Source organism: Bombina bombina, chromosome 4, assembly GCF_027579735.1.
Source record: "Bombina bombina isolate aBomBom1 chromosome 4, aBomBom1.pri, whole genome shotgun sequence".
NCBI classification, from domain to species: domain Eukaryota; kingdom Metazoa; phylum Chordata; class Amphibia; order Anura; family Bombinatoridae; genus Bombina; species Bombina bombina.
This window is the reverse complement of record NC_069502.1, coordinates 145,185,175-145,197,091: the sequence shown is the minus strand read 5'-3', so window position 1 is coordinate 145,197,091 and position 11,917 is coordinate 145,185,175. Positions and strand designations below refer to the sequence as shown.

The following is an 11,917-nucleotide window of genomic DNA, read 5'->3' as shown; positions in this document are numbered from 1 at the left end:
AATTGGCAAGTCCCTATGCATCATCAAATTCCAGCTACTATTTCTTTACTTTGTTTGGGTGTGGGGGGGGGGTCCTTCATTGAGTGTCCTGTCTGTCCCTTATTTGGGTTGTTCTATTTGGGTACGTCTAGATGTATGTGATTAAAATTGCTATCTTATCATGAAAGAAAAAAATCTTGCGGTTCGTGTCCCTTTTAATGTTTACAGCTACACTGTGATCAAGTCAAGTGATCTTACTTCTGCTAAATATGCTGCTCCACATATTTGTGGTCGGTTAAAATTATGTAATTTACAAGGTAAATTACACATTATTTTGAATATTCAAACATATTTACGTAACAATTTTAGTATTATTATCATCGTAATTATCGTGATCAGTTATTTGTAAAGTTCAGCAAATTCCTTAGTAATGCAACAATGTTCCTGAGTGACTTGAACTCTGTTTTTTTCATATCTAAAAGACAAGCATTGGCTGAGTGCCAATAACGGTGTAAGCCTTTATTAGATCAGACCTGTATTATATAGTACAACTATATGTTACTTATTTTATGTTGTGATAAACAAAACACTGTCAAGCCTTGTTACATACAGTTTTTTTATACAGGGGTTGACAAATGTATATCAATCTAAGGAGGCAGCAAGAATGTTGAAGAGCCAGCCAATACATGCTTTAAAAGAAAGACAAGTTTGTTTGAATGTAAACATATGTAAAATATACCAAAAATCTAGCAGAGTAAAATTCTAGATCAGTGGCTCCTGGGGATTTGCCAAGATCTGTTATACAGTTAGTTGTGTAAACTATGGTCACATGACTAAAGCATTGACGTATCTCCAGAGAAAAGCAATATGGCCACTTTAGAGCTGTGATTTAGAGATTATTGCAGTTGCAAACTGTTTAAATTTTCCTCTCTTTCATCTTCAGTAATGAAACATGAGAAGAAAAAAAAATATTACTGAAAAATACATACCGGCTTCAATGGTCTTCTTGCACCTTTTCTGAATCTGATGACAGGTACAAGTTAGTTAAATACGCTTTCAGGTAGCCAATAGGACTTTTACCACCAGTCATACAAAAAGCGCTCAATATTCAAATCTAAACAGAAGAAAAAATAAATAGGATCATCATAAAATAAGCTATAAAAGATATTATAGGAGTGTACCTGGTTATACAACATATTTGTCAAATACTTCCTTAAAAAAAAAAAAAAGTTCACACACACAAGTTGTCCAATTAAAGTGACCCTAGTGCAAATTGGATCCTGCAAGTATTTGTAATTAATACAAAACAGAGGGGTTAAACACAGTTAAAAGTCATGATCACGAGCTGCACATAACTTCTGGTCTTGAGCAGGCACAACCAGTGATTGGGCTGGGGTTGTACAAATGCCCCATCTAATTGTCTCACTTGCTATGCCCTGTGCATGACTTAACCCCTTTGTGAAGGTTAAAGGCATTGACCCGCAGGGTCAGTAGCGCTAAATCACATGCTATAATAAATTAGAGTATGTCATTTTTACACTGCAATGTCCCTTTAATGCTTAGGCCTCTGTTCTCCACACAGTCATGAAAAGAAAATGATCTTCTCCAAAAAATAAACACATTTACATTCTGCTAACTGTACAAAAAAAAAAAAAAAAAAACCTCATTAAGAGGGAAAAGGTAGATTAGTACAGCAATTAAATAACCCTGCATCTCAATTTACCTCCTGTGATTATATATTTAGAAAATAAACATTACAGAATATAAACAAAATGTAATAGAATAAATAAAACAATACATAGTTAACACATTGTTAGGAATGGGTTTACCAGAGTAAAGGTCAGGTTAAAAAGCCAGTTTAATCTACTCTTAACATGAAATAAAAACACTGGGGAGTGTTAGGCTAAAAGAACTGACATAGGTGTCATGATAAAAATTCATGTGTAAAGCCCACCCGGGGAAGCCACATTTCCTGCTCAATCTGTTGACCTTAAACGTCCAGAGATGCCTGTGGTGCAATTTTCATTTAACTTCTGACAGATCCCACAGACAAAAAAATGAATCTTATTTGATCATTACTCAGAGGCTAAACATTTACAGATAATCCTGTTAGACAACTGTATCATGAGAAGTTTAAAATGGGGCTAACACACAGGGAATGGCAATCATGAAAAGGAACCGCATCATTCACTTGAGATTCCAACTTGATAAGTTAAGTCTACTGTTCTGGGATTGTGCATCTGCTGACAGCTAGGAAATGGAGGTTGTCATCTACATTCTGACAAAGCAAATAAACATGTCTATATTAAAGGAGCTAGTAGTGGTGAACAAATGCTTCTCTTTATCATGGTAGCAAAACTGCTCCTGACTTATTTATTTTACCTACCATAGTGATTGATGCTGTTTAATAAGTCTCACCCCGACCCTGGGCGTGGTTATTGGTCATCAGTACTATGTCAAATAGTTCTTCGCCTGTCAGGATTAAAGCGTTCGGAGCCTGCTATTAACCACTTCAATCGCCTGGAAACAAATCACACACACATAGGTTACACTGAAGAATTTGTAGAACAGCTGGTAGCTTTTAAGTACAGAGTAGCAACAGACTGGAGGAAATCTGATAATATGATTTGGTTTGGGGACATCTAATTGTTTTAAACTTTTGCCTGCCCTGCACTGTGGATACCATGTACTACAAACCCCCTCTGGTAGCTAGGGCTTAAAGGGACCACTGAACCCCATTTTTTTTCTTTCATGATTCAGATAGAGCATGCAATTTTAAGCAACTTTCTAATTTACTCCTATTATCAATTTTTTCTTCGTTCTCTTGCTATCTTTATTTGAAAAAGAAGGATCTAAGCTTTTTTTTTTTTTGTTTAGTACTCTGGACAGCACTTTTTTTATTGGTGGATGACTTTATCCACCAATCAGCCAGGACAACCCAGGTTGTTCACCAAAATGGGCCGGCATCTAAACTTACATTCTTGCATTTCAAATAAAGATACCAAGAGAATAAAGATAATTTGATAATAGGAGCTAAATTAGAAAGTTGCTTAAATAAGATAATTTGATAATAGGAGTAATTAGAAAGTTGCTTAAAATTTCATGCTCTGAATCACAAAAGAAAAAATTTGGGTTTCAGTGTCCCGTTAAACAAAGTGTGATAATATTTTTGTAGAATTAGAACATAGTTCTTTATTTTTAAAACAAATACTCTTACCTTAGAATGTGTTCACTACAGTCCAATAAGATAAAACGGACAGTAAAGTAAAAAAAATAAACTTATGATTAAAACAGAGCATGATATTTTAAACAACTTTTCCCAAATAAAGCTGCAACAACTAATCGTTATAATCGATTATGAAGATAGTTGTCAACTAATCTCATAATCGATTAGTTGGTCTGCAATTAGTTGGTCTGTAGACGGCACCAGCTGCTTCACTCCAATGAACTCCTGCACATGGTATTGTGTTTTATGGTTATGCCCTTAGCCAAAGGACTTCTACAGACATTTACTTTTCACTTTTTCATCATAGTATAATTTTACAACTACCCCAGGCTTATGTGCAACCTAGAAATAATAGGAGTCATCATTTGGGACTATGCATTGCATGAATTGTGCCGCGCTTGTTATTTACCCCTAGCCCTAGATAGATGGGATTTGTTATTTGAATATATGTGCACTATTATCTCTTTGCACAATTATTAGCGGAATGCTTGCTATTGCTGATTATATGTAGTGTATAGATAAATGTGTAAGGCTTTGTCCTGTTATTGATATATAGTTCTTAACGCTTTTCAATATATATATATATATATATATATATATATATATATATATATATACACATATACACACACACACACACACACACACACCAGTTAGAAAGAGGAACCCCAAGAGCCTGTGCTCAAATAATCAAGTGTTTCTGGGAAAGCGGCTGGAAACGGCTAATACTGTCCTGCACTTGGCCACAAATTAGCCGCTCTGTGTGAGGAGAGGAAATCATCCGCAAAGTGGGAGTAAGAAGCAACCATCCACTGAGTGTACAGAAATCAATAACTAAGGGCCAATACATTCGGATAAAAATAAATTGTTCAACTACTAAGGAGTACAACACACACAGTCAAGCACTTACTAGTAGACCTCTATGAAAGAGGCCTATAATAAGCAAACAGCTAAAAAGATGAAGACAAGAGGATGAGTTGGAGAGGAAGTCTTTACTCAAAGACCACCTTTAGGGAAGAGAAAAACCAGGTCTCCCGATGAAACGTGTAAGGTGACTTTTGTGACAATATTCGTTCTGATTATCAGGAAGTTTGTAGGGTCATTAAAAAGCATCTTCCACTATTGACAGCAGATGAAGGTCTGACGGTAGTAATGAACAGAGGTTGCAGGTTTTCCTATAGAAAGGGGGTGACATTAGGGACCATCTTGTCTCCTAGTGACTTACCACAAAATAGAACAGGTAGTGAGTGGCTGACCTCCAGGGGAATGTTTAGATGTGGCTATGGTCCCATGTATCCCCTGTGGTTTTATCCAAAGAGGCGACAGTTTTACATCATATACAAATAACATCAAATTAAGAGCTGTGTAAATTGTAGGTCAAAATTTGTAATATACATGGTATGGTGCACATGCACAGGCAAACAATATATTGGCTGCACCACAAGAGAGGCTAGGGAGCGTATACGACAACATCTGTCCGATATAAATTTCATCAGTGAACATAATTGTTCTAATTTGACATTTAAATGGATGATACTGGAACGTATCATGAAACCCAAAAGAGGGGGTGACTTAAATAAACGGTTACTAAAAAGGGAGGCCTTTTGGATCTTCACCCTGGATACCAGGGTTCCAAAGGGTTACAATTCAATTTATGATATTATTAATTTTTGGGAATAATATAGTTTGACTATAATTGTAGTCTCCCTTTATAAGTACAGTTTATATCTACATATGTTTCTTTTAGCAATTTGCTCCCAGACATAGTTCAGGTCCTATTTATAGGGTACTGAATTACCTGCAATTACCCCTGCAACTCTTATGATAGCAGATAGAGGTGACAATTTGTATAACAATGTTGCTTTTTATCATTAATTAGTAGGGGCCTCTAAAAGTGCAAATAGTGCTCAATTCCCACCCAGTATACTATAGCGCATCCAGTAACACATTTTTGTTAAGTGTAGTGGAATCACTAGAAGTTAAGCAAGATTATAGTTTTTGTGAAAGCCCATGCCTTATTAATAGGACAAGGGGAATAGAGATGGGAATTGCAACTCAGTGGAGTGATTATTCACTCTTAAGAATATTACCCTATATTTTAGTATCTCTCATTATCAGTTTTGTTGTAAATGCATTAGTTGGTATTTAGCACTTAAAAATGCTACCTTAAATAAGTGGTAGCCCTATTCAGGTCAGGTGCACACCAGCATATAAACACATATAAGGAAAAAATACAATACAAAAAGTAAGAATATGATTATTGACAGGTACCTTGCCAAGTCGAGGACATTGAGTGAAAAATGTGTGGCCACTGGCAACACATATACTATCGTTTATCTTCCTGGGAGCAATACCTATCTTACCTATATGATAACCACCTAACAGTTAAATTTTATAATTTTTGATATAAGGTGAAGATAAGACAACAAATGGTTAAAATAAGGAATCCCAGATAACCTTTGTATTGGTTCAGTGATTAACCAATGATGATGTAGCACAGGGTATTTATTTTTTAACAAAGGTGTTTTTAAAATATCTATGATTAAGGCTACGGCTGAAACATGTAAGATTTTGTCCGTGTGCTATGTTTGTGAGCTGTATTTTAGCAGCCATTTCGTTTTAATTTGCCTAATAAATTTGAACTTTTAAAGGAAGTTTTGCGCTGGCTTTCAGCAGCAGGTGTGGGGGCACCAGGGCCCAACTGATGGGGGAGCCCATAGCAGCCAGTCTATACATAGACTTGTGCAGAATGTGTATAATCCTAATGCATGGGAGCCTTGTATTAGTGCAGGTTGCAACTTCATCTATCTATCCTCAAAATCATTATACAAAGTAGCATGTTTATTATTACAATTGCTTACTACTGTGTTACCTTTGGGGGGACTGAATTTTTTTTTGCTCCAGGGCCCTCTGTTGAATAGGCCCGCCACTGCCATAGATTAAGCTGCAAAAAGCCTCCTGCACCCTGTTCTATACAATGCAGCAGGAACAGTAAAAAAGTTAATTTTAAAATGAATATTGTTTCTGGACACTTTGAAATGGCTGCCAAGCTCCGCCCATTGATGACATCAGAACCTGGGCTGCATCTAGGCAATCTGCTCAATAGCATTGACAGTCTGTTGAATCCAACTAGCGAGCCTTTTGTGTGATTGGACGCCCTATGCAGCCCAGATCGTGATGTCATCAGTGGGAGGAGCTTGGCAGCCATTTCAAAGGAGGCCAGAAACAATATTCATATATATTTTTTTACCATTTCTGCTGCATGATATAAAAGGGGTTGCAGGAGGGTATTTGCAGCGTAATCTAAAGGTAAGACTTTAAGATGACAAAGGTGTAGACTGTCCCTTTAAATCATATGTACTAGGAAACTATATAGACAAACCTTCCTAACATTTCTCACTAGAAACCTTCTAGAATAAAGACATCATGCTCTTTAGAAGAAAAAAAAAATCCTAAATATCTTGTGTTTTCTCTCTTGGCCACAATTCTGTGTGACAATTTGCTCTAAGCAGTTGGTATTTTTTAAATAAATGCTACATATATTTTTTTGATCATACACTGAAGGAGCAGTGCTCTTTGCCTGCCCTTAAACTGCTAGTGCAACTGTCAGTACTGTGCTAGCAGATTTATCAGAGCACAGTGAATAAAAAGGTGTGTGGTAGGGTCTGAGACCCCAACATCCAGGAGCCAAGATTAGACATGCAGAGCAACAGCAATACAGAAGCACTCCCCCGTTCTCACTCAACTGAGCTAATAGTTACCAACATAGCAAACAACTCAGCCTCAGCTACTGTGCAGCAGACACCCACATTATTCACACTGGAGCCTGGCAGCTTACAGGGTTAAACAGCTGCCACAAAAAGTGTTTTTTTTATTTAAGTGTTACCACATTCAGGACAATTAGGCATGGTACTTGTGCAAGTACACCCACCACATTACGTGTTTGGCGCTATAATTATGTGCAGTACATTTGTATCATCTTCGTCCTGCTGCATGCCCAGTTCCTTGCCCACACAAATAAGGCCCGCCCAATCTGCATAGCACTGAAGCCTGTCATGCAGGTTGCAGTAAACTAGCTGCACCAGGTATTATAGGTGCGGCTGGTGGTGGGGTTAGTGCCCTATAAGTCATTTCGGCACTAGCGCACGCTCAGAACAACCAGGATCCAGGCTGCCATGCACCAATGTCATTTAATGGTTCTGGATTTTAGCGCTTATGTGCCATCAGCTGCCTGCTTGCCCATCAGGCTATTTAAAAAAAAAAAATATTCTGGCTGCCCAGCGCCCAGAACATGAAGCTCTTTCTTTCATTATTCAGAAAGAGAATACAATTTTAAACAACTTTCTAATTTAATTCTATTATCATATTTTCTTCATTCACTATATAGCAGTAGTTTTGCAACAATGTTAAACATTAGCAAGAGCACTAGATGGCAGAACTATTTCCTGTCATGCAGTGATCCAGACATGTGTACGCTACCTATCTAGATATCTCTTCAACAAAGAATAACATGAGAACAAAGCAAATTTGATAGATGTAAATTGGAAGCTTTTTAAAAATTGTATTAGCTATCTAAAGAATGAAATAAAAAATGTGGGTTTAATGTCCTGGGTGTCCGGCAGTACAAATCACACAACCATGTAGCCACACATATATACCTTATGTCATTGGTTCACCCAATGTGTTTAGCTAGCTCCCAGTAGTGCATTGCTGCTCCTTCAACAAATGGTACCAAGAGAATTAAGCAAATCTGCTAATACAAGTAAATTGGAGTGGTTTAACACTGCATGCTCTATTTGAATCATTAAATATTTTTTTTTTAAGGTAACGCAGATTATTAAAAAACTTGCCCGTCTGCTTTTCTTAACTTGTGTCTAAAATAAAAAAAAAAAAAAAAAAAAAAAAAGGTGGTGAAAAAAATTAAGTACAAAAAGTAAATGCTGAACTAGATGCAGCCCGGCCAGAACCTGTTTATAATTACATGGATATTAATTATTTTACTAGGTGTATATATATATATATATATATATATATATATATATATATATATATATACACATATATATATATATATATAGTCAAAGTTCAGATAATAATAAAACAATAATAATAATAATCAATCACAATAATAATCACAAAATGACATACTTTAAATCATACAGGGTTCCCTACGCTACAACAAAGTTATGATGGGAGAGGGAGGGAAGCGGCCCTACCCTATAGAAAATATGGGCTCACTCCTTTTTTTTTTAATGAGCCAGCACTGATTGGCTAAAATACAAGTCTGTCAAACGAATAGAGATAAGGGGCAGTCTGTAGAGGCTAAGATACAAGTTAAAGGGCCATAATACCCAAATGTTTAAACACTTGAAAGTGATGCAGTATAGCTGTAAAAAGCTGACTAGAAAATATCACCTGAACATCTCTATGTAAAAAATAAAGATATTTTACCTCAAAAGTTCCTCAGTAGCCACATCCCATTGTAAAGGATTTCTAAGCAGCATATTAGTATGTCTGTCCTGGGACAGCTGAAAGGATGAGCCTTGTGCACTCTAATATTATTTCCCTATTCAGATTAGGGAAGTTTACAATGAAATCTCATGAGATCACAGTAAAAGAGTTCATGACCTCAGCACTGCTGATGCTGATTGACTGCTGTTCATTTCTTCATTTTTTTGTTTTTACCTGCAGCTGGGAGCAGGTGAAGTATAACTTTTTACATAGAACTTACTCTGATGAGCTGAGGAGATTGTGAGGTAAAATATCTTCCTTTTTTACATAGAGATGCTCAGGTGATATTTTCCTGTCAGCTTTTTACAGTTATACTGCATCAGTTTCAAGTGATTTAGCAGATGAGTATTATGTCCCTTTAATTACAGAGGTAAAAAAGTGTATTAATATAACAGTGTTGGTTATGCAAAACTGGAAAATGCCTAATAAAAAGGAATTATCTATCTTTTTAAACAATAACAATGTTCAAGTAAACTATCCCTTTAAAGAGTTTGCACGTGTGCTTAGCCATTTGGCAGCAGTGTTTGCAACATTATTTATAGCACTTTTATACAAAGTTGCAAACGTTGCTGCTATATAGTATATGTACCATTCTGTGTATAACATTGCTATCAACATTGTTGCAAACAATGTTGCCAGATGGCTAAAGTCATGTCCATGCTCCCGAGCTCACCTAGAATTAATTTTTAATAAAGGATACAAGAGAACATTGATTATAGAAATAAATAGGAACACTTTTTTTAAAATGTTGTTATTCTATATCCAATCCATTTAAGTTTAGTTTTAAATTAACTGTCTCTTTTAGCACTGTTGTGAGCAATCACTGTGTAGTATGTAACCAGCTAAGACAAGGAAATCTAAAGACTTTTGGAGCATGATTAGGTTAAAGAATTTGGGCTTGTGTCTCTCTAGGAAGCACAATCTTCAAAAGGTATCTTATGGCAAAATCAAGTAAAATAAAATAAATAATGAATGCATATCAGTTAAATGTCCTTTTAAACAGTGAAGCTTCACATACATAAGTTTTGTTATGCAAAATTAGCACCCGCCCCAACCTATTGCAACATGAACTTCAGAACTGACAGCTCCTCATTGTCTCAGCATGTCACGTCATGAGTCTGACACAGGTAAGGAATTTGTAGACACTCCCATACATTATACAGTCAACAAGGCAGTGCTGCTGGTCTGCAGATTCATGATAGCCCCGTGGCATTAATAGCCCAATTTACCTTAACAAACGGGAAGGCAGGCCCAGTTTTCAGTGGTTCTTGCTCGTGTTCTTGCTGATAATGAACATACTTCTCCACACCTTCCTCATCGAACATTTTTTTATCCTCCGCCATGTTAAACAAAGCCCTGGATGACACAGCGATTGTCACTGCATTCTGAGGCTTTGGCTACAAATAAAACAAAACCCCAATTGAAATAGAGTTTATAGATTTTAAAACAATAGTGAAATACAATTATAAGTAATAGGCAAAAGGGATATCCCTGTAAGTGTGTGTTAAAGGGACACTAAACCCAAAATGTTTATTTCAAGATTCAGGTTGAGAATACAATTTTAAAAACATTCCAATTTACTTCTATTATCTATTTTACTTAATTCTTTATATATCCTTTGTTAAAGAATTAGCCATGCACATGGGTGAGCCAATCACACGAAGCATCTATGTGCAGCCACCAATCAAAAGCTACTGAGCCTATCTAGCTATGCTTTTCAGCAAATAATATGAGAATTAAGCAAATTAGATAATAAAAGTAAATTAGAAAGTTGTTTAAAATCACACGCTCTTTCTAAATCATGAAAGAAAAAAAAAATTGGGTTCATGTCCCTTTAAGCCCCAAGGAAAAGAGTATATCTGAATAGGAGTGTGCCAGACCTCCAAGGAAAAGAAATATCTCCCTGTAGTCATGTGATTGGCCTCCTAGGAAAAAGTATCTCTCTGTATGCGTGTGCAGAGGCTCCAAAGAAAAGGGGTATCCATGTAGGCATGTACCTAACTTCACAGCAAACAGGTATCCCTTTAGGATTGTGCCAGGCCTCTTAGGAACAAGGGTATCCCTGTAAGTATCAGCTTAACATCATAGGAGAGTAGCAAATCACTGTTGTATGGCTTGCTCCAAAAAAAACAAGTTTTGTGTGTTTTAAATAAAAAAACTCCCTACAGCTGATTGATGAAAATGTTAGACCCACCTGTATATCTAACCTCTTCACAAATAAAATGCAGCAGTGTCTAGATGCCCAGTGTTTTAGTAAAAGGGAAGCTGTGCACCTCTAGTCTCTCTGAAATGGGAAGCCATGCAGTTGTTTGACTGACAGCCTTACAGTGGAAAATGCGTGACTGCCCCCGGCCCCTCCATTATAGGGAAATTTATATCTGTGTGCTTGGCCTCTTAGTATAGAGGAAACTGGTCTCTGTAGAATGTAGATTAAAAGGGAACCTGTGCAGTTGTTTACCTGGCATCTTAGTAACGAGAAATTACAATAGTGTTTTGCTTTCGTTTTACATTCAGAGCTGCAGACAAGCAGCCTTTATTGGCAGTGGGTGAGGCTTATTACTTACAAGTTTGGGCTTTTTCTTTGGTGCTAAAGTGTCATAAAAGGCCTTGGCTGCGTTGCCCCCGTCTTCCTCATGTTTCGGTTGCTCTGGAGCAGGGGTCTCTTGCGCGACGCTCATTGTGGAGGCCTCTAACAGGGATGTGCTCGTGTTGTAACGAGGATGCCTCTTTTGCTCAGGCTCTTGGTAGTGATGCGCTCAGGTTTCAGGGCGTGTTCCCGTTAGCAAAGTGCTCAGACTGGGGCCGACCTGTTCTACTTCTTACCTAACTGGGTGAGCTGCCCGGTATTGTGCACAGTAGTAATAATAGAAATTTCTCACTGCTGCCCAACCCTCCTTATCTGAAGTTCCCTATCAGGCCTGGGGCAGGAGGGGCGGTGGCATAACTCTGTGTTCTTCCGATGTTTTACAACTACTGCAGCTCTGAGCCTGGTACGGTGACTCACATCCCATTAGCAAGGTCCTGAAAGAGCAATAAGTCAAAACTTCCCGTCAAAAATACAGAAACTTTCACACAACTTTTTTTATTATTATTTTAAGAAAAACTAAATATACTGCTGATATATACCAAGCATTAAAGGTCATGAAACCCACAATTTTATGTCATGATTTAGAAAAAGCATGTATTTTAAACAACTTTCTA

The 11,917-nt window shown here is 37.0% G+C and overlaps 1 protein-coding gene across 1 annotated transcript; it reads right to left on the bottom strand.

The window, feature by feature from the left end:
• Window positions 1–2,460: 2,460 nt before the first annotated feature.
• Window positions 2,461–11,675, bottom strand: LOC128657007 (cytosolic 5'-nucleotidase 1A). Its single transcript, XM_053711229.1, has 3 exons — window positions 11,281–11,675; window positions 9,946–10,113; window positions 2,461–2,499 (listed from the first exon to the last, which is right to left on the bottom strand). The coding sequence occupies exons 1-3, from the start codon at window positions 11,392–11,394 to the stop codon at window positions 2,461–2,463; spliced, it is 321 nt and encodes a 106-aa protein (XP_053567204.1). The 5' UTR covers window positions 11,395–11,675.
• Between the last annotated feature and the right edge of the window lie 242 nt (window positions 11,676–11,917).